Raw genomic sequence first — 21,679 nt, forward strand, 5'->3', positions numbered from 1 at the left:
GTGGAGGGTTTCGGTAAAAAAATTTTGTGGACCTAGCATTTTCCTATTATTATTACCAAGATACTTTAACGATTTAGTAAGGATCTTGAGCTAGAGTTGGTGAAAGATCCTAACAATTCTCACTTATATTGACTTTTCATGCAACAATCTCTCGTTGGGTCTATTCCTAAAGAATTAGGAGCACTCAAATTGTTATATGTTCTCAACATGTCAAATAAATTGTTGGCATTCTTTCCAAGATCTTTCCCAATCTGTATCTTGGAAGAAAAATCCAGCATAGACCAACTCAAAGAAATCGGGTATAGAGTCATCGGGAATAATTTTGAGGAGCAATATAACCATGTTTATAAAACTTTTTCTTTGTTCCGCATTGTTTCAATATAATGCTAAATAAATAAATAAAACACGATATATATGCTATTGAATGTGAGGCTATTAAGAGCAAATTCATACATTAGACTTTCTATCTTAAATTTTATCCTTCCTGGCCATACCAATTGGAACAAATATATCTACCAAAAGAGAAATAGATACATAAAGTGAATGCCATGACATCTATTAATGTCTTTATAAATATTTAAAAAATTATTAAATAAAGAATAAATATGATTAGATCCACATAATGATAGCCGTAACTGGTTGTAACTGGTGAATTGTTGAAGACAAGCAAATCTTCCCCCTGCTTTTACTCTGCATGGAATGGTTAGATTTGTGTTAAAATTTGTCGCAGACTCATTAGCATGTGATTGATTCCACTTTTATTTCATTTTTTTCTCTAATCATTCCTAACAATTTCAAGAATGCAAGACAATTCTAACCAATTTTCTCGTATTCTTCAACACTTTTTCCACCGAATTATTCTGAAAGAACAACTTTACTAAAATACAACAGTTATGTTCTGTAATATCAATAAGATAAATAGATTTTTTTAGCTTAAATTTGCAATTTAAGTAGACCATTAGATCCGTAATGAAAAAAAAGGGTCTAATTCCACGTATAAACCTTTATATTTTCTTCTCAAGAATGACGAAGAAATAGAACACTAGAAATTAAAATATTGACCATGACTAACTTAAAATGGACTTTGGCAGGTGAGAGAATGCGAATGCCCAATCCCATTAGTCTCTTTCCATTAAAGTGAATAGCAAAGAAAATAGCAAAGATATTTTAATAATTTTGTTAAAATAACAGTCCGTAATTAGTTTTAACTCGATAATAAACATTATCATTTAATTTTTACCGCATTCTTTCAATGCACTTGACCCATGTGATATCAATCATGGTCTTGATGTAACTTATCAATAAGAAGTTGACATGTAATTTCATAGCACCACGTCAACAATCTAATTGAAAATATAAATATTTATAATACTATAAAAAGTCGGAAAAGCTCAAATAAATAAATAAAGATGATATTTTTTAAAAAATATATTATATATAAAAATCAGAAAAACGAAAACCATTCCTCCCCTTCATCTAGTTTTTTCTAGTTCCTTTTTCTTTTCTTAATTTCAACATTTTCAAGTTGGAGTGTTTATTAGTTTTGTAACTTTATTTAATCATATAATGTTAGATTATTAAGTTTTTTTTTTCTTTTTTAGTTATCAATTTAGTTTTTTAGTTTTAATGTTATTATTTTTAGTTGCTGCAATTTTTTGGCATTTCCAATACTAAGTTTTTTTTTAACGTTTTTTTTTTGACATGGCTAATATTTACGAGGTATTAGACTTTAGGAACATGAATATCTTAGTTTTAAGAACATGCCTCTCAGTCCCTCCATCCCCTCTGAGACTCAAATCTCTCTGTCAGTTTCGTTTTCTTTTTAAAATTCAAAACTACAGTCTCAGATCCTAACATTTTCACACATTTTCTCTCCATCGTGAACCAGACAGAGCCTCCTCTCCATCACAGAAGGGCAGAAGGCAGAGCTGAAGAAAAAAAAAACTAAAGCCACATAAGTTTGGATAATGGGGTATCAAGGGTATCATTACCCTTATATTTATTACTGCAAAATCTAACGAGATTTAAATGGGGGATTTAACTAAACAATGAATCAATATTAAAAAATCAAGAAATTTCTTCATCACAGGATGCAAACTCAGGGAATTATTTTACATTTAACCAAAAAATTTCAGAAGACTTTGACATTAAAAACTCGGAAGTTGTGAATAAATCTGTAGGATCTTGAGTTTTCATTAAAAGCCTTAAAATATTATTCTTTTTTTCATATTGGCATGAAACATTGAAACTTCCTACCATTTAAGGTTCCATTGCTGAGACAGAACGAAATCCTTGCAACCTTGGAAAAAAAGAAAAAGTTGGAAGAGGCACGCAAAAGTTTTGGCAAAGATTTGTGAAAGCTAAGCTCTAGCGATAACAAATCGACGTCATTTTCTGCGCAGGAGCCACCAAGTTGTGTAAGCAATTTTCTATGCGTCCACAGTTGCTCGTAAAGTGTTCATGCAATTGCAAACCGTAAACCCAATGGCGAGGCTTCACATCCATGAACACAGCTACTCACACTCTGAAAATTCATCCAATATTAAGCCAACTCTTTGCTACTTCTTCTGTCCCCAATTCTACACTTTTCTCTCTCTTGAGCTTTCTATTGATTTCACCAACTTTTCATTTCTCTATTGTGTGGGTGTTCTCATTGCAGCCTACAATGAAAATTCCATTCTTCACTTGGCTTTTCTTGATACCCATAGTCTCTGGTCAGTGTTTGGATGACCAGAAATCCTTGTTGCTCCAATTGCAGAATAGTCTCCAATTCGACAAGGCTTCCTCCACAAAACTGGTGCACTGGAATCAAAGTGTCGATTGCTGTTTGTGGAAAGGTGTGTACTGTAGCCAGGGACGTGTTATTGGTCTAGACTTGAGCAGTGAATCAATCTCTGCTGGTCTTGACAATTCAAGTAGCCTTTTTAGTCTTCAGTACCTCCAGAACCTGAATTTGGCACATAACAATTTCACCAATTCTCAGATTCCATCAGAGTTTGAAAGGTTGACGAATTTGAGATGCTTGAACCTTTCAAATGCTGGCTTTTCAAGGCAGATTCCAATTGCGATTTTGCGCTTAACAAGTTTGGTCGTTCTTGATTTATCTACCTTTTACTTCCCTGTATTGAAACTAGAGAATCCAACTCTACACATGCTGGTTCGAAATCTCCGGGAGCTTATGAAACTTCATCTTGATGGTGTAAACATGTCAGCACAAGGGAATGAGTGGTGCCAAATTATATCATCTTCACTACCAAATCTAAGAGTGTTGAGCTTGTCAAATTGTCATCTTTCGGGCCCTTTTCATTCTTCCTTACTCAAGCTTCAGTCTCTCTCGGTTATTCGTCTGGATAATAACAATTTGTCTACTCATGTGCCAGAGTTATTTGCAAAGTTCAAAAACTTGAAGTCCATATCTCTCACTACTTCTGGGTTGTATGATACATTTCCAGAAAAGATCTTCCAGGTACCAACACTAGAGATTCTTGATTTATCTAATAATCCACTACTCCAAGGTTCCTTGCCTGATTTTCCTCGTAATAGATCTCTTAGAACCCTGGTGCTTAGCAAGACAAACTTTTCAGGCACATTGTCTGATTCTATTGCTAACCTTACTATGTTGTCCAGAATAGATCTTTCAAGCTGCAATTTCCATGGATCAATCCCATACTCAATTGCAAATCTTACCCAATTGCTCTATTTGAATATGTCTATGAACTATTTCACTGGATCAATTCCATCATTCAGCATGGCCAAGAATCTGACCGAAATTAACCTTTCTCACAATCATTTAACTGGTCAAGTTACTTCCACTCGATGGGAAGTGCTTTTGAGTCTTGTGAACCTTGACTTGCGTAACAATTCACTGGATGGGAGTATTCCACTTTCTCTGTTTTCCCTTCCAAAATTGCAGAAACTACAGCTTTCCAAGAACCAATTTTCAGGGAAACTGCATCCATTTTCCGAGGTCTCTTCTTTGAGAATCGTGGACCTTAGCTCTAATCGACTTCAGGGGCAACTCCCCAATCTCCCACAAATGGCCACATACTTGAATCTTTCAACGAACAATTTCAGCGCTGGCATACCAGCTGGTATCTGTAAGTCCCTTACTTTCGCTTATTTCTTCTCTCTTTCAAGCAATAAGTTCCATGGAAAAATCGTAGATCAATATGCAACGCCAAATATCTCAAAGTTTTGGACCTGTTTGATAATTCCTTCAGTGGCATAATTCCCAAATGCTTGATTGAAATGAGTGAGACTCTAGAAGTGCTAAATCTTGGGAAAAACAACCTCACTGGAACAACTCCAGATATATTTCCTAGCAATTGTGGCCTACAAACTCTCTCTCTCAATGAAAACCAACTAGAAGGAGGGCTACCCAAATCTATGTCCAATTGCAGGTCAAGATATAAAATAAATAATAAAATCTATATTTTCCCATCAGTGTAAGCTTTTAGAATAAGTAGTGATTTTACATGGTATTAGAACAAAAGTTCTGAGTTTGAACTTGACTCTATACTCAACTACATTTAATGAAATATTTCACATTACTTGCCATGTTAGTTGCAGAATGTATTTAATTTGCATGTCCTTGTTCTAATTCCATGCGTCCCTAATTGGTTGTACAGGGCCAAATGGCAATGCTGCCTGGCCAATCTCCGAAGAAATAGTGATTGACGTTTCCTACAACAATCTTGAGGGGACAATCCCCGAAGAAATAGGAGGAATCTATTCATTAGGAGTTCTCAACTTATCCCATAATGCTCTTACAGGCCAAATCCCATCATCTCTGGGAAAACTGAATCATCTTATATCACTAGATCTTTCGTTTAATAACTTGGTGGGGCATATTCCACGAATGAGACGTCCGGAGACATCCAACGAGGGAAACAAAGGATTATGTGGCTTCCCACTGCATGAAGAATGCAAAGACTCAGGATCTCATTCGAATGATGACATTGAGGTTGACTGGAACATCATAATCGCTGAGTTTGGATTTATTTATGGCCTTGGAATTATCATCTTACCGAATATATTTTCAAAGAGGTGGAGGATATGGTATTCCCAACAACTTGATGACATTCTTTCAAAAATCTTCCCCAAGCTGATTTCTTGAAGAAGAGGCAAAGGCATTAGTATAGTTTTCCCCCAGTTTCGATATAATGCAGAATAAAAAAAAAAATGTGGTCAGGCAATTTGATATGAGAGTTTTCTTAAGGTTTTATCATTGTAATTGCTAATATGTATTATTGAAATACTTCTGTACGTGATATAGATTTGCTGGTGACTTATGCAGATGTGATGTTGAAACGAAGTATTTCGTATTTATTATTTTGTATAATATTATCTCTATATTTATAATGAGAATATTTAAAGAGATTAGAAAAAATCATGTTCATAATACTAAGACACGTTACTTAAATCGTTACTAGTTTTATCATTGCTATATTGTATATATATAAACTTTTTTGAAGATATTAGATAGAAATCAAATTTTATCTAAACTTTTAAACATAACACAAAAAACAATCCAACTTTTTCAAATTTTCAAAACAAAATTATATTCAAATTTTTTTTTTTATAAGTAATCAAGAAGTTTTATTCATAGGAATAAGTTAAGTCCAATTACATAGGGAGTATATAAGAGAATCACATAGTTAGAGTTTATAATCGAAAATCATGAATATTTAACCCACTACAAACAATGAGCCCACCCATAAGAACAATGATTTAAAAAAGAAAACTTTAAACTCATCTATTGTTCTCTTAGACCTTCAAAGCTTCTCTCATTTCTCTCACACCAAATACACTAGCACATACATATAGGAACCATTCTCCAGATGGTTGCCACTTATGAGTTACTTCAAAGGCCTCTTCAGCTTGCAAAGAAGTCCACTGGTCTATGACCCATGAAAATCCAATTAAAAAATCATTGCACGTGATCCTAGCCACCTCACAATATAAAAGTAAATGATCTATTGATTCACCATTCTTCTTACACATATAACATCAATCTAACACCATTACCCGACATTTTCTTAAATTATCTGTGGTGAGAATCTTGTCCAACAATGTTGTCCATACGAAAAAAAAAAACTGCTTTTGAATGAGCTATCGTCTGCCATATACTCTTCCATGAGAACATGGTCATTCCAAGACTTGTTAGAACTTGGTAAAACAATCGAACAATGAATCTAGCTTTCTTAGAAGGGCTTCAGTTCTTCTTATCGATGGTACCTTCTGTCATGCTTATATAATGCAATGTTGCATAGAACTTTTTGATAGTCTCCAACTCCAAATCTTGGGCTGCCCTAATAAACTCAATGTTCCTTTGAAAGGAGCCACTAGAAAAGACCAAGATATTAGGGCAGGGTCTCGCTACCCCGCCCCTACATGGCGGGACGGGCAACCCATGCGGGGGCAGGGGGCGGGGAGTGCCCAACCCCGCCCTGCACTTATATATTTTATTAAATATACATTTATATATATATATATATATATTTATACTATACATATTTATTATTTATTATTTGTACTATATATAAATATAGTAATATGTATTAAGGAGAACTTTTATTTACTATTTTGTGTAAGAGCATTAGCATTGGTCTATGCATATGCAAAATCACCTCTTTTGCATATCCACTTTGCCATTCAAGCAAAACTCTCACATTGGCTTATGCATATTTGAGACAAAATAATAATAAAATATTATTATTAATTTTTTACCTAAATACAATTTCATGCATCCAAATTTAGCAATTCCATATATAACAAAATACATCAAATTTATATACACCAAAAATGAATCCCATGTGCTCATAAACAACACATATTAATATGTCACCTTAATACAAATTCCATGTATCAACTAGGTGATCTGCTAAATCAAGGTATTGTTCATCTTAATACAAATTTCATGTATCAAAATCAACTTGATACAAGTTCAATGTCAAGTTCCATATCAAGTGAACATTTTTTGTACTACAAAACAGTTTGTAATGTCAACTTAATACAAATTCCATATATCAAAATCAACTTGATACAAGTTCCAAAAGTTGATTTTGATACAAATTCATTACAATACAAGTTTCTCCAAGATCATTACAACACAAATTTCCAGCAAGATTATGGAATGAAAAATTTCCAGCAACACAAATTTCTAGCAGCAACAACCACATCCAGCAATCACCAACAAGTCCTCCAGCGGCTCCACCACCAGCAAGCAACAACAAAAACTAGCATTGGCATTGGGTCCTCTAGCGGTTCCACCACTAGCAAGTAGCAACAAAAATCAAACCCCACCAACAACAAAATTCACCCAATCGATTGGTACCCACCCACCACCAACCACCAACAAAATACAATTCCATATAGAGGTACAAAAAATGATTTCCATTTCATAGAATCAGCAGTACAATAATATCCAAAACATGTCACCACAGTAAAAAAAATTATCAAAAACTGTACAAAACAAAGCATGCAACTATATACGAGATATTGCATTATTCCTTTGTTTCTCAATTATTTCCATTTAAAAATTATGGAAATACTCTTGTTGCATAGAATTCATGGAACCAATATCCAATTTCATAATTTCCATATAATTTTTCCTCTTCTTTTCAGCTAGTATTATAGATCTTTCTTCTTGAGCCTTAATTTCAATTTCAACCCTTCTCTTCTTAATAGCCAATAACGAAGACCTTTCGTTGTCTAACCTCAAATTTGATTCTTTTCTCTCCAACATATGAATCTTCCTATCATGTGTCATTTCCCTTAAGGTGTCACTAAATTCATTATATTCTCTTTCCCTGGCTTTTCTTTTTTTTTTCTCTCTTTCTTTTTTAGCTTTTTTGCTCGGAGGTCTCTCACACTCCACGAGCACATTTTCCATCTCTTCCCCTAATCGTACTGAGTTTGGATTACTACCTGAACGTGAGACATTATCTCTTCTTCTTATGCTCTCCATGTGTGTTTGCTCTTTCGGTTGGTGCCTCAAAAGATTCTAACAATGATACATGATGAAGTTGGTTTTTTTGGTCTCTCAATACAAGATTTTTGCTTTATCAATATGCAATTTTGTTTAACAATCAGTGAGACAAATCATTAATAATTAGAACAATAACAACAACAATTTTTTTAAAAAGATTATACCTTGTCTAGCTCGGTTGCACCGCTTGGATGCATTCCTTCAACTTAGGCCATGAAACCACAAAATTTATTAACACATTTTTGAATGGTTGACCACCGATTTGTCAAAGAATTCATGGAACGTTCTTGACTGTTAGTTTTTTTTTTGTAAGTGGAGTAGTAATCATAAATTCTACACCATAATTGTGTGGAGGTTTGGTCAGCCCCCCGTATGAAATCTATACTAATGTTAAGCTAAGTTGAAATGAGGAGAGTATCTTCCTTAACAATAAATGACACACCCCACTGGGATTTTTGTTTAGGTGCCCTTTTTTCCCGTTGGGGTTGTGTCGCTTGGACATCAACGAAAGTAGCATCCATAGTAGGATTTTTACTACCACACTCACCACTTTCCAATAGTGTGATGAAGAAGGGATTCTCATCAATTAAAGCATTCATCCTTCAACAAAATATTGAAGGAAAAATGTTATTAAATTTTGTAAATATTAAGCAAAACAGGGTGCACATATTGTATGGCTTCAATAACAAACCAAAGAGAACCAGCAAAACAGGGTGCACATATTGTAAAATAAAGCTAAAAATAGGGTGCACATATTGCACAAATCAAAATATTACACCAACAAAACATGGTGCATATATTATAAAGTAAAGCTAAAAACAGGGTGCACATATTGCACAAATCAAAATACTACACCAGCAAAACAGGGTGCACATATTGAACAAATCATGAATATAACCCATATGAACATTAACATCAATATTTAACAAATGATAAAGAGTGTTTTTACTTTGTGACTCTGGCCTCGCATATAATTTGTATCCTGGTGTGCATGATATCCTCATGCACAAATAGGTGATGACAAATAAATACTATCTTGATAGAGTGTGTGCATAATTGAATGAAACATCTATAAATTTTCCTTATTTTGGCTAGCTCTAGAAATAAATTCTGAAGTCACTGCAATTCACCTGTGGTTAAAAGAGCTAGTTTGGGGTATTTTTACCAAGTTTAAATAAGTGTACATAGATCAAGCTTAAGAAGTTCTATATAACCCAATATTTAACAATCAGTGGGACAAAGCATGAGTTCAATGGCTAAAATTTACATGTAAAAGCAAGAATCTAAAAGCAAGAACAGAATCTAAAAGCAAGAATAGAAAATCTAGTCCATGAGGTCTAAAATGAAGAAACCCTAATGTAAAACTAGCATCATTGAAACCCTAATCTAAAACCAAGAACAACAAGTGAAGAAATAGCAGCATCATCAAACCCATGAAGGGATAGTAGCACATCGAAACCGTGAAGAAACAGAGGGAGAAATACCTGCTTTTCAACCTAGAAATACCTGCTTTTCAACCTAGCGATTTCATACTTGAAATGTAGAGAGCCAACAGAAAACCCAACTGTGACGAGTCCAGAGCCATCGCAAACTTCGTCAACAGTTGTCGTGAGAGAGAGGTGTATGGGTTTGATCTTCCATTGTGGTTGTTCGAGTCGAGAGAGGAATGGAGAACCAGAAACCGTATGGGGGAGAAAATAGAAAATAATCACGTTGGGGAAGGAGGTTGTCTTGAGAGAGAAAGTGAGAGGAGAGAGAAATAATGAATAAAATATGCTTTGTGGAGTGAATAGTAGATCTCCAAATTTACATAAATGTTGTTCATACCTAGCTAAATATTTGGAGATCATGCATAAGTCAATGTAGAGGAATTTAGGCTCATATTATGCAAATATGACATTGCATATGTAGATGCATAGACCAATGTGGATGCTCTGTTGTAGTGTAGTAGGATGACCCTTTTATAGATTTTCAAGGAAATACAAGAGTCTCACATTGCTTAAGTGTGAGACTTGTATTGTGAAAGTAATATATAAAAAGCCCATCCTACTGCACTACAACTTACACAAAATATGCACTAACAAATTTAAAAACTACATAACTTTTAAATTATAGTCATATTTACAAATTATTGAAGTGGGCAGGGGATGGGGAAGGGGCTTCCCCGCACCTTATGGTGCGGGTAGCACCCCTACAAGAGATCTACTATCAATGCATCATTTTCTCGTGCGAGTTCAAATATGGCAGGGAAGGTGTATTAGAGGTTTCATTCTCCACACCCATTTGTCGAACCAAAATCTAAAATGAGAGTCTTCGCCCACTATAATATGTTTATGTCTTCAAAGGTTTTCCACAAACCCACTCCATATGGGCCACGTACCTTATTCAAGCACCATCCTTCCCAAACCTCCCCAAACTGTGAATCTATAACATCCTTCTATAAGGATCCCCTTTCGTGATGGTACCTCCATAACCATTTATCCAATAGTGCTTGATTGAAATTCATCAAATTGTGAACCCTTAATCCACCCCTAGAAATTGGAATACATACAGTGGATCAATTAATCAGATGAAAGTTGAAGTCTTCCCCCAATCCACTTCACAAGAAGTCTCGTTGTAGCTTCTCAATATCATTGGCAATCATTGTGGGGAGCGAAAGCAAGGACACAAAATATGTGGGTAAGTTAGAAATATTACTTTTAATCAAAGTGAGCCTACTACCTTTTGACAACTATAACCTCTTCCAAGAAATCAATCTGCATTGCACTTTTTCAACCATGCCATTCCAAACCCTCTCTAGTTTAAAAGAAGCGTCCAATGGTAAACCAAGATACTTCAGAGGTAGAGATGATACGTTGCATCCCAAGAGAGAGACTAAAAGTTTCGGCTTCAGGGACATTCCACACCAACACCAATTTAGACTTTGAGAGATTAACTCTCAATCTTGAGACACTTTCAAAACAAAGAACTAGGCCCTAAAAAATTGGATATGCCTGAGATGTGCACCACAAGATGAGAATATTGTCAGCAAATAGCAGGTAAGAAATATCAATGGAGCCATAATCATTATTCTCCACCAAGAAACCAAAGAGTAAAACACCTTCCACAAGGCCCACAATCATCTTACTGAGAGCTTCCATGATGAATAATAAAAGTAAAGGAGAGAATGGGTCCCCTGTCTAAACCATGAAAGGATTTGAAGAAATCCACCGGTGAGCCATTCACCAAGATAGAGAAATGAACTGTATAAATGTAAAATTCTACTCATTTATGCCATTTCTCGCCAAAGCCACATCTTGCAAGTAAATAAAGTAAGAACTTTCAGTTAACGTGATCATAGGTTTTCTCCATGTCTAATTTGCAAAGTAATCTGGGTTCTCTAGATTTAAGTCATCGATCCAACACTTAATTTACAATTAAGACTGAATATAGGATTTGTCTACCTTTGACAAATGCATTTTGAAGCTTCGAAATTAACTTTTCCATCATCGAACTCAATCTATTCGCTAACACTTTAGAAAGAATCTTGTAAACCCCATTCATAAGGCTAATATGGCAATAATCTCTAACGTATACGGGCCCCATCTTTCGAGAATGAGTGTTAAGAATGTAGTGTTAAGACTTTTTTTTTTCAAATCTAGCCTTAATATGAAAATCTTAAAAGTCGTGCATACGATCACCCTTAATCACTTCCCAACAAGCTTGGAAGAAGCCCATGGTAAAATCATTAAGGCTTGGAGCCCTGTCACTAACCATGCCATGGATTACTTTGCACACTTCATCTTCTTCCAAAGGCCTCTCTAGCCATCTTACACACTTTTGATCTAATGCTGAAAAAAGTTATACTATCCACTTTCGGTAGCCAGGTGTGCTGTTCAGATATGAGGTGTTGGTAATACTGTGCGATGTGGTTCTTGATGAGTAGTTGATGAAAGGAAATTGCCTCATCTACCATTAACATATCAATAGCATTGTTCCTCATATGATAATTAGTCACCCTATGAAAGAACTTTGTATACTTGCCTTCCTCCTTAGGCTATAATGCCCACGATTTTTGTCTTAAGAAGATCCCCTCCATCAATATTACCCTTTCAAGTTTGTGACAACCTAACTCTTGTGAGTTCTCTCAAATTCAAAGAGAGTTATTCCCTCCTCCTCGCCCTCCAGACCGTGTAGCTCATTTAAGAAAGAGCGTCTCCATTGAACCAAATTGCCAAAAACTTGTTCATTCCTTTGTTTCAGATAATGTTTCAACGCTTTTAACTTTCTTTCCATGATGAAGCTTGGAGAGCTTGGGAAATTGTAAGAAGACCACCATTGTTTGACCTTGTCTACAAAACCATCAGATTTAAGCCACATATTCTCAAATTTAAAATACCTTTTACTCCCTTAGATGCATGCACAATCTAAGATGATGGAGAAGTGATCAAGACATAATCGGGGTAATCTTCTTTGAGTTACATCCGAAAAATGTAACTCACAATCCAAAGTTAACAAAAACCTATCAATCCTTGACCAAGATGAGATTTCTCGATTTTTGGACCAAGTACTTATGGATATTCCAGTTCAAGGAACATCCATAAGCTCTTGTTCTGAAATGAAATAAGAAAACCCCCTCATGGCGAGACAGATGTGGGATTTTCATTGGGCCGCTTATGTTTTGTGAGAGATGGAGGATATTATATTTCAAACAAGTTGATGGCATTCTTTTCAAGATCTTTCCCAAACTATATCTTGGAAGAAAAATCCAGCATAAACCAACTCAAAGAAATCGGGGACCGAGACATCGGGAATAATTTTGAGGAGCAATACAACCAGGTTTATAAAACTTTTTCTTTGTTCTGCTTTGTTTCAATATATATGCTATTAAATTAAACGTTATTTAATAGGGCTCTTTCCTTCACCAAATTGTGAAGTTCATTAATTGTCTGAGGGTTCCCAAGCTCTCGGCAGTTCCAACATATGAGCTTCATGGGGATTGGCAGTGCTGCACTCCAGCCACTGCCTTGTAAACACATTCCTCCCCCTCCACATCTTGAGTCTGTTTGATCTTCTTGTCACCCACTTCCATTGCTTCAGACTGGTTTTTCCTCTTCTATAAGTTTCAGTCCCTCACACAAAGATGACAAGTCACCTTCCATCTCCTATCCTCCACAAACAGAAGTCTTTGTAAAGCTGAGGTTAATGCTCTTTTATTCTCTTACTCTAATAGTGACATCTTAGTGACTGTTTCTCCTGAGCTTGGAGGGCAACCATGGATGTTTTCAGGCTTCTATGGAAACCTTATAACAGAAAAATGAAAGAGAGTTGGAGACTTTTGAGAATGCTAAAGCCTGAGAATCCAATGGCATGGTTGTGTATGGGAGACTTTAACGAAATTTTGAGCAATGATGAGAAGTTAGGGGCAGCTGCTAGGCCATTTTCACATATGGAAAGCTTTAGGGTGGCACTTGATGACTGTGAACTGAGTGACCTTGGTTACATAAGGTCAAAGTACACTTGCAGCAGCAATAGGGAGGGGGAGGATTCATTAAAGAAAGGCTGGATAGAGCTATGGGCAATGGGTTGTGGCCTATGCAATTTTGGAACAGTGAGGTGTTTATGTTACCTGTGCTTAACTCTGATCACTTTCCATTGTTGGTCACATGTGACAATGATGAAGCTATTGTGAGCAAGAGAGAAAATTTTTTCAGGTATGAAGCTTTTTGCTCCTCGAAGCAGGAGTGCAAGGATACTATCAGGAGGTCCTAGCTGGCCTCTTTAAGAGAGGGGGCAACCTGTGAGAAATCTTAAGCAGGACTGGGATAGATGCAAGAATAACTTGGAGACCTAGTCTAAAATCTCGGTTGGGAAGCAAAGGCATCAGATTAGACAAAAAAGTGATATGATCCAGGAGATGCAGAGACTAAATCATGGAGAATTGAATGAAACCATCAAAGGCCTTCAAGATGAAGTCAATGTAATGTTAGCAGATGAGGAGGTCAAATGGCGGCAAAGGTCGAAACAACTGTGGCTTAAGGAAGGTGATAAAAATACCAGTTATTTCCACAATATGCTACTCAAAGAAGAAAGGCAAATACTATTTCCAAGATCAACAATGAAAGGAGAGAGAGTGTTAGTAATAATTCAGAGGTTTGTGCCACTTTTCAAAGGTATTATCAGAACCTTTTTATGACTTTTAACCCGTGGGGTAGTGCTGATGTTCTTATAGATTTTAATCATGTTGTGACACCTGCGATGAACTATCAGCTTCAAAGAGTATACTCATACTAAGAGGTCAAAAATGCTATGTTTGAAATGGACCCATTGAGTTCCCCAGGACCTGATGGGTTCTCTACTAGGTTTTATCAAGGCAGCTGGGCTGTAGTTGGTGAGGTGGTGGTTTCAGCTGTCAGAGAGGTCCTTACTTTTAAGAGAGCGTTACATGAGCTCAATGATACCTAAATTGTTTTGATCCCTAAGAAGAGGAGTCCTACAATGGTGATTGAGTATCAACCTATAAGCCTGTGTAATGTGGTTTATAAAGCGGTTTCGAAAGTCCTGGCCAATAGAGTGAAACCATTTCTATCCACGTTGATTTCCCCATACCAAAGTGCTTTTGCTTGATTTCAGATAACATTATTGTTGCTTATGAAGCAACGCACTCCATGCAACATAGAATGAAGAGTAAAAATGAGAGTTACATGTCAATGAAACTGGACATGAGCAAAGCATATGATCGAATAGAGTGGTCATATTTGGAAGCTGTTTTACTTAAGATGAGCTTTGAGAAGTTGTGGACATATTTGATAATGTAGTGTGTTTCTTCTGTAAAATACTCCTTATTGATTAATGGTGTACCTCAGCAACCCTTCCAACCATCTAGAGGATTAAGACAAGGGGATCATTTTTCCCTTTGTATTTTTATTCTTTGTACTGAGGCTCTTGGAAACTTGCTGGATACAACTAAGAGGAAGGGGCACATATCTGGCTTCCCTTTTGCAAGGGGCTTTTTGTTGGTTAAGTTTTTTTTTTTTTGTGCAAATGATAGCTTGTTTTTTTAGCAAAGCTAACACACTGGAGTGGAGTAGCAGACTATTAAACTCATATGAGGATGCTTCTAGATAGAGAATAAATTTGGAGAAGTCGACCAAACCGAATTCAAAATTGGAAGGTGAAGTTCATTTCAAATGCAAGTAAAGAAGTGCTTTTGAAATCAACTGTGCAAGCTATCCCAACTTACTGCATGAGTATCTTCAAGCTTCCTAAAACTATTCTCAATGCTATCAACAAGTTAATGCAACAATTTTGGTGGGGTAGTAGAGGGGATAGGACTAAAACTCAATGGCTTTCTTGGAAATTGCTTGGTAAGATCAAAATAGAAGGTGGTCTAGGCTATAGAGACTTTGAGCAGTTTAATCTTGCACTCTTAGCCAAGCATGGTTAGAGATTGATACAACAACCCCACTCATTGGCAGCAAAAGTGATGAAAGCCAAGTATTTTTTCAGATCTGACTTTTTACATGCAAGGCTTGGCAGCAATGCCTCTTACCTTTGGAGAAGTTCCTTCGAAGCTAGACCTATTCTGGAAGAGGGCATGTTGTGGAGGATTGGGAATAAGGAGGCTATTAACATATGGAGAGACGAGTGGATTCCTCAACCTACTTCCTTCAAGGTACAGACTCCTTTGGTTGAGAGGTATCACATTGGCAAGTCAATAATTTGATTGATGAGCATACAAAAGCATTGAACTTGCCTGTACTAAGAATTATTTTTACAGAAGAGGATATTAGCAAAATATGTGGGATTCCTATCAGCTGGACTGGCATTTCAGATCAGTTGGCATGGAGGTGCACTAAAGATGGTCAATTTACAGTAAAGAGTGCTTATCATCTTCTTGGTGAAATGAATTTGTCATCCATAGGTCAACCCTCTATTCGAGCAAGTCACAAGGAGATTAGGTCTAAAATATTGAAAGTTAAGGTTCCAATTGCAGCTAAGATACTATTGTTGAGGGCCGACCATGACTCATTGCCAACAAATCTCAATCTCTACAAGAGGAAAATAAGGGACTCTCCTTTATGTCCTTTTCGTAATCTGGAACATGAATCTGTTATACATGCTTTATGGTCTTGTGCATCAGTGCAGGATGTGTAGGGAGTTTCCTCCAGGAGATTATAGAAGGTCCAAGTCAGATTTGATACGTTCAGAGAGTTAGTGAGGCTTCTGTTTTCATCTCTAAGTGAGAAAGATATTGATTTTTTTGCTGTTACTGTCTATCATGTATGGAAGAGAAGGAATCTCTTTGTGTTTGAAGAGAAATATAAGGACCCCTCAAAACTGGTACAAATTACTCGATAGATGGTCCGACATTTTAAGTCTGCTAATGAAATGAACTATGGTGGTGTGGAATCAGAGAGGCCTCATGTGTCTAACTAGACTTCTCCACCAATGAACGTATTCAAGGCCAGCAACTATTGATCGAGTATGTTGTAGAGTGGGAATAGAGATGGTAGTCAAGAATTGGGAGGGCCAAGTGGTTGCTACATTGAGATTCCAAAAAAGTTTGTTTCCTAATGTCAAGCTTGTTGAGGCTATGGTTGCTCTCAAAGTTATCATTTTGTGTAGACAATTAAGTATTCATAGCGTAATTCCTGAAGGGGATGCACTCAATGTGGTTCATGACCTTAAGAGGGAGCCAAGAGACTGGAGCACAACAGGTTTGATCATTCAAGACATCAAATCCGAGCTCAGGAACAGGCCAAAATGGTCTATCATGCATGTCTCTAGAAATTTCAATTGTATTGCTCATTGTTTAGCTAAAAATACATTAAAATTCTTTGAGGAGAGCATTTCTTTGGAAGTCCCTCCTTGTATCCAACATTTGCTAAGCTAAAGTTAAATAAAATTGGTTATTCTTATTCAAAAAAATAAAGTGAATGCTACGACATCTATTATTGTCTTTATAAATATTTCAAACGCTCTTAAATAAAGAATAAATATTATTAGATCCACATAATGATATCCATAACTGGTGAATTGTTGAAGACGTGATATGAAAGCAAATCTTCCCCCTGTTTTTACTCAGCATGGATGATTAGATTTGTGTTAAAATTAGTTACAGACTCACTAGCATGAGAGTAATTAAAAAAAAATAGATAAATCTAAGACTTACATAAAAAAAATATATATATTTTTAAGGAAAATGCTTGGCTTACCAAGGATCCTCACCGATTTCTTCTCTTTTTTATTTTTATTTATTTATACTTAATAGTTAAGTAAGTTGTTTTTAATGAGTTTGTGATTTTTATTTTTTATTTTTAAATGTTTAAAGGATCTAAAAAAATGTTTCAAAATAAATCACAAAAAAAAGGCCTTCTCGATGACACTGTCGGTGCAGAGTGTGGGTGGGTGTAGCAGTATCATTTTTTTAATTGTGTGTCCCACTTTTTTTTTTTCAAATGAGTGTACAGGACTTGAACGCTCTAATCTAATTATATCTAGCATTATTCATATACGATTGATTCAACTTTCATTTTATTTTTTTTCTCTTATTATTCCTAACAAAAGAATGTGCAAGATAATTCTAACCAATTTTCTCGTATTCTTCAACACTTTTTCCACCGAATTATTCTGAAAGAACAACTTTACAAAAATACAACAGTTATGTTCTGTAATGTCAATAAGATAAATAGATTTTTTTAGCTTAAATTTGCAATTTAAGTAGACCATTAGATCCGTAATGAAAAAAAAAAGAAGGTCTAATTCCACGTATAAACCTTTGTATTTTCTTCTCAAGAATGACGAAGAAATAGAACACAAGAAATCAAAGTATTGACCATGACTAACTTAAATGGACTTTGGCCCAAAAGAATCCCAAAGGGGAGAAAATGTGAATGCCCAATCCCGTGTCTTTTGGTCAGGAGAAATTCAAACTTCAAAGCGTTTTCCATGGAAGTGAAATAGCAAAGAAATTGTAATGATTTTGTTAAAATAAACATTATCATTTAATTTTGGAAAAAAAGAAAAAGTTTGAAGAGGCACGCAAAAGTTTTGGCAAAGACTTGTGAAAGCTAAGCTCTAGCGATAACAAATCGACATCATTTTCTGCGCAGGAGTCACCAGTTGTGTAGGCAATTTTCTACGAGTCCATAGAAAATTGCAAACCGTAAACCCAACGGCAAGGCTTGACATCCATGAACACAGCTACTTCTTCTGTCCCCAATTCTTCACTTTTCTCTCTCTTGAGCTTTCTATTGTTTGCACCAACTTTTCATTTCTTTATTGTGTGGGTATTCTCAATGCAGCCTACAACGAAAATTCCATTCTTTACTTGGCTTTTCTTGATACCCATAGTCACTGGTGAGTGTTTGGATGACCAGAAATCCTTGTTGCTCCAATTGCAGAATAGTCTCCAATTCGACGAGGCTTCCTCCCCAAAACTGGTGCACTGGAATCGAAGTGTCGATTGCTGTTTGTGGAAAGGTGTGTACTGTAGCCTGGGACGTGTTATTGGTCTAGACTTGAGCAGTGAATCAATCTCTGCTGGTCTTGACAATTCAAGTAGCCTGTTTAGTCTTCAGCACCTCCAGAACCTGAATTTGGCACATAACAATTTCACCAATTCTCAGATTCCATCAGAGTTTGAAAGGTTGACGAATTTGAGATGCTTGAACCTTTCAAATGCTGGCTTTGCAGGGCAGATTCCTATTGCGATTTCACGCTTAACAAGCTTGGTCGTTCTTGATTTATCTACCTTTTACTTCCCTGTATTGAAACTAGAGAATCCAACTCTACACATGCTGGTTCGAAATCTCCGGGAGCTTATGGAACTTCATCTTGATGGTGTAAACATGTCAGCACAAGGGAATGAGTGGTGCCAAATTATATCATCTTCACTACCAAATCTAAGAGTGTTGAGCTTGTCAAATTGTCATCTTTCGGGCCCTTTTCATTCTTCCTTACTCAAGCTTCAGTCTCTCTTGGTTATTCGTCTGGATAATAACAATTTGTCTACTCATGTGCCAGAGTTATTTGCAAAGTTCAAAAACTTGAAGTCCATATCTCTCACTACTTCTGGGTTGTATGATACATTTCCAGAAAAGATCTTCCAGGTACCAACACTAGAGATTCTTGATTTATCTAATAATCCACTACTCCAAGGTTCCTTGCCTGATTTTCCTCGTAATAGATCTCTTAGAACCCTGGTGCTTAGCAAGACAAACTTTTCAGGCACATTGTCTGATTCTATTGCTAACCTTACTATGTTGTCCAGAATAGATCTTTCAAGCTGCAATTTCCATGGATCAATCCCATACTCAATTGCAAATCTTACCCAATTGCTCTATTTGAATATGTCAATGAACTATTTCACTGGATCAATTCCATCATTCAGCATGGCCAAGAATCTGACCGAAATTAACCTTTCTCACAATCATTTAACTGGTCAAGTTACTTCCACTCGATGGGAAGTGCTTTTGAGTCTTGTGAACCTTGACTTGCGTAACAATTCACTGGATGGGAGTATTCCACTTTCTCTGTTTTCCCTTCCAAAATTGCAGAAACTACAGCTTTCCAAGAACCAATTTTCAGGGAAACTGCATCCATTTTCCGAGGTCTCTTCTTTGAGAATCGTGGACCTCAGCTCTAATCGACTTCAGGGGCAACTCCCCAATCTCCTACAAATGGCCACATACTTGAATCTTTCAACGAACAATTTCAGCGCTGGCATACCAGCTGGTATCTGTAAGTCCCTTACTTTCGCTTATTTCTTCTCTCTTTCAAGCAATAAGTTCCATGGAAAAATCGTAGATCAATATGCAACGCCAAATATCTCAAAGTTTTGGACCTGTTTGATAATTCCTTCAGTGGCATAATTCCCAAATGCTTGATTGAAATGAGTGAGACTCTAGAAGTGCTAAATCTTGGGAAAAACAACCTCACTGGAACAACTCCAGATATATTTCCTAGCAATTGTGGCCTACAAACTCTCTCTCTCAATGAAAACCAACTAGAAGGAGGGCTACCCAAATCTATGTCCAATTGCAGGTCAAGATATAAAATAAATAATAAAATCTATATTTTCCCATCAGTGTAAGCTTTTAGAATAAGTAGTGATTTTACATGGTATTAGAACAAAAGTTCTGAGTTTGAACTTGACTCTATACTCAACTACATTTAATGAAATATTTCACATTACTTGCCATGTTAGTTGCAGAATGTATTTAATTTGCATGTCCTTGTTCTAATTCCATGCGTCCCTAATTGGTTGTACAGGGCCAAATGGCAATGCTGCCTGGCCAATCTCCGAAGAAATAGTGATTGACGTTTCCTACAACAATCTTGAGGGGACAATCCCCGAAGAAATAGGAGGAATCTATTCATTAGGAGTTCTCAACTTATCCCATAATGCTCTTACAGGCCAAATCCCATCATCTCTGGGAAAACTGAATCATCTTATATCACTAGATCTTTCGTTTAATAACTTGGTGGGGCATATTCCACGAATGAGACGTCCGGAGACATCCAACGAGGGAAACAAAGGATTATGTGGCTTCCCACTGCATGAAGAATGCAAAGACTCAGGATCTCATTCGAATGATGACATTGAGGTTGACTGGAACATCATAATCGCTGAGTTTGGATTTATTTATGGCCTTGGAATTATCATCTTACCGAATATATTTTCAAAGAGGTGGAGGATATGGTATTCCCAACAACTTGATGACATTCTTTCAAAAATCTTCCCCAAGCTGATTTCTTGAAGAAGAGGCAAAGGCATTAGTATAGTTTTCCCCCAGTTTCGATATAATGCAGAATAAAAAAAAAAATGTGGTCAGGCAATTTGATATGAGAGTTTTCTTAAGGTTTTATCATTGTAATTGCTAATATGTATTATTGAAATACTTCTGTACGTGATATAGATTTGCTGGTGACTTATGCGGTGCAGATGTGAATCGTGATGTTGAAACTGAGCATGCCCCTGTTTTAACGCATTACTCACTCTTTCGAACATTGATTCATCTCATCTTAATATCTAAATATTATAAATACAAACATTTTTTAATTGTCAATATTTAATTTTATATCTAATCAATTATCTAATCATTATAATTTTTCCAAACTTACAAATAAAACTAAATAAATAATTAAACTTTTTCAAATATTAAAACAAAAATTTATTATAAAAATATTTTTATTTGATAATATTTTTATTCAATTTTTTTTCTTTCATTTTCTAAAATTCCATAAACATTTTAACTCAAACTATTTTACTTATTTTTACAAATTATTTCATTACTATTTTCAGATTATCTCATCTCATCTCACTATTCAAACTAGGCATAGAGATATATAAACAAAAACCCTCAAACTATACTATCACCCATTATGAGGAATAGTTTTGCTTATATTTAAAATAAAAATGCTTTTTTTAAGTAGAGCTGTAAATAAACAATACTATTCAATAAGCTGGTTAAAATTGTTTCGGTCAAATTCGAGTTCGGCTGGATGAGCTATTTGTAAACACAAAATTATAATCGATCATTAAATATTACAACTCGTATAAAGCTCTGCACGACTCGTATAAGCTCATATAATTCGAATAATTTCATATTTATTATTTTGTATAATATTATCTATATATTTATAATGAGAATATTTAAAATATTTAAAAATATTAGAGGAAATCATGTTCTTAATACTAAAACA

At 35.7% G+C, this 21,679-nt stretch overlaps 2 protein-coding genes across 2 annotated transcripts; both read left to right on the forward strand.

The window, feature by feature from the left end:
* Nucleotides 1–2,651: 2,651 nt before the first annotated feature.
* Nucleotides 2,652–5,264, forward strand: LOC108994886 (receptor-like protein 7). The gene is made up of 2 exons (XM_018970280.2): nt 2,652–4,097; nt 4,629–5,264. Exons 1-2 carry the CDS (start codon nt 2,666–2,668, stop codon nt 5,114–5,116), a joined length of 1,920 nt encoding a protein of 639 aa, XP_018825825.1. The 5' UTR covers nt 2,652–2,665; the 3' UTR covers nt 5,117–5,264.
* A 12,969-nt stretch (nt 5,265–18,233) lies between these two features.
* On the forward strand, nt 18,234–20,910 carry LOC108994864 (receptor-like protein 7). Its single transcript, XM_035688862.1, has 2 exons — nt 18,234–19,714; nt 20,246–20,910. Exons 1-2 carry the CDS (start codon nt 18,271–18,273, stop codon nt 20,731–20,733), a joined length of 1,932 nt encoding a protein of 643 aa, XP_035544755.1. The 5' UTR covers nt 18,234–18,270; the 3' UTR covers nt 20,734–20,910.
* Nucleotides 20,911–21,679: the final 769 nt, after the last annotated feature.

The sequence above is a fragment of the Juglans regia genome, chromosome 3, assembly GCF_001411555.2.
Source record: "Juglans regia cultivar Chandler chromosome 3, Walnut 2.0, whole genome shotgun sequence".
Lineage (NCBI taxonomy): Eukaryota > Viridiplantae > Streptophyta > Magnoliopsida > Fagales > Juglandaceae > Juglans > Juglans regia.

What these genes read in the sequence shown, in the direction of transcription:
- LOC108994886 (XM_018970280.2), top strand. Translation starts at nt 2,666, where the DNA reads ATGAAAATTCCATTCTTCACTTGGCTTTTCTTGATACCCATAGTCTCT. An exon ending in TGGCATACCAGCTGGTATCT is followed by an intron (nt 4,098 to 4,628) that starts GTAAGTCCCTTA and finishes TTGGTTGTACAG; the next exon opens with GGCCAAATGGCAATGCTGCC.
- LOC108994864 (XM_035688862.1), top strand. Translation starts at nt 18,271, where the DNA reads ATGCAGCCTACAACGAAAATTCCATTCTTTACTTGGCTTTTCTTGATA. An exon ending in TGGCATACCAGCTGGTATCT is followed by an intron (nt 19,715 to 20,245) that starts GTAAGTCCCTTA and finishes TTGGTTGTACAG; the next exon opens with GGCCAAATGGCAATGCTGCC.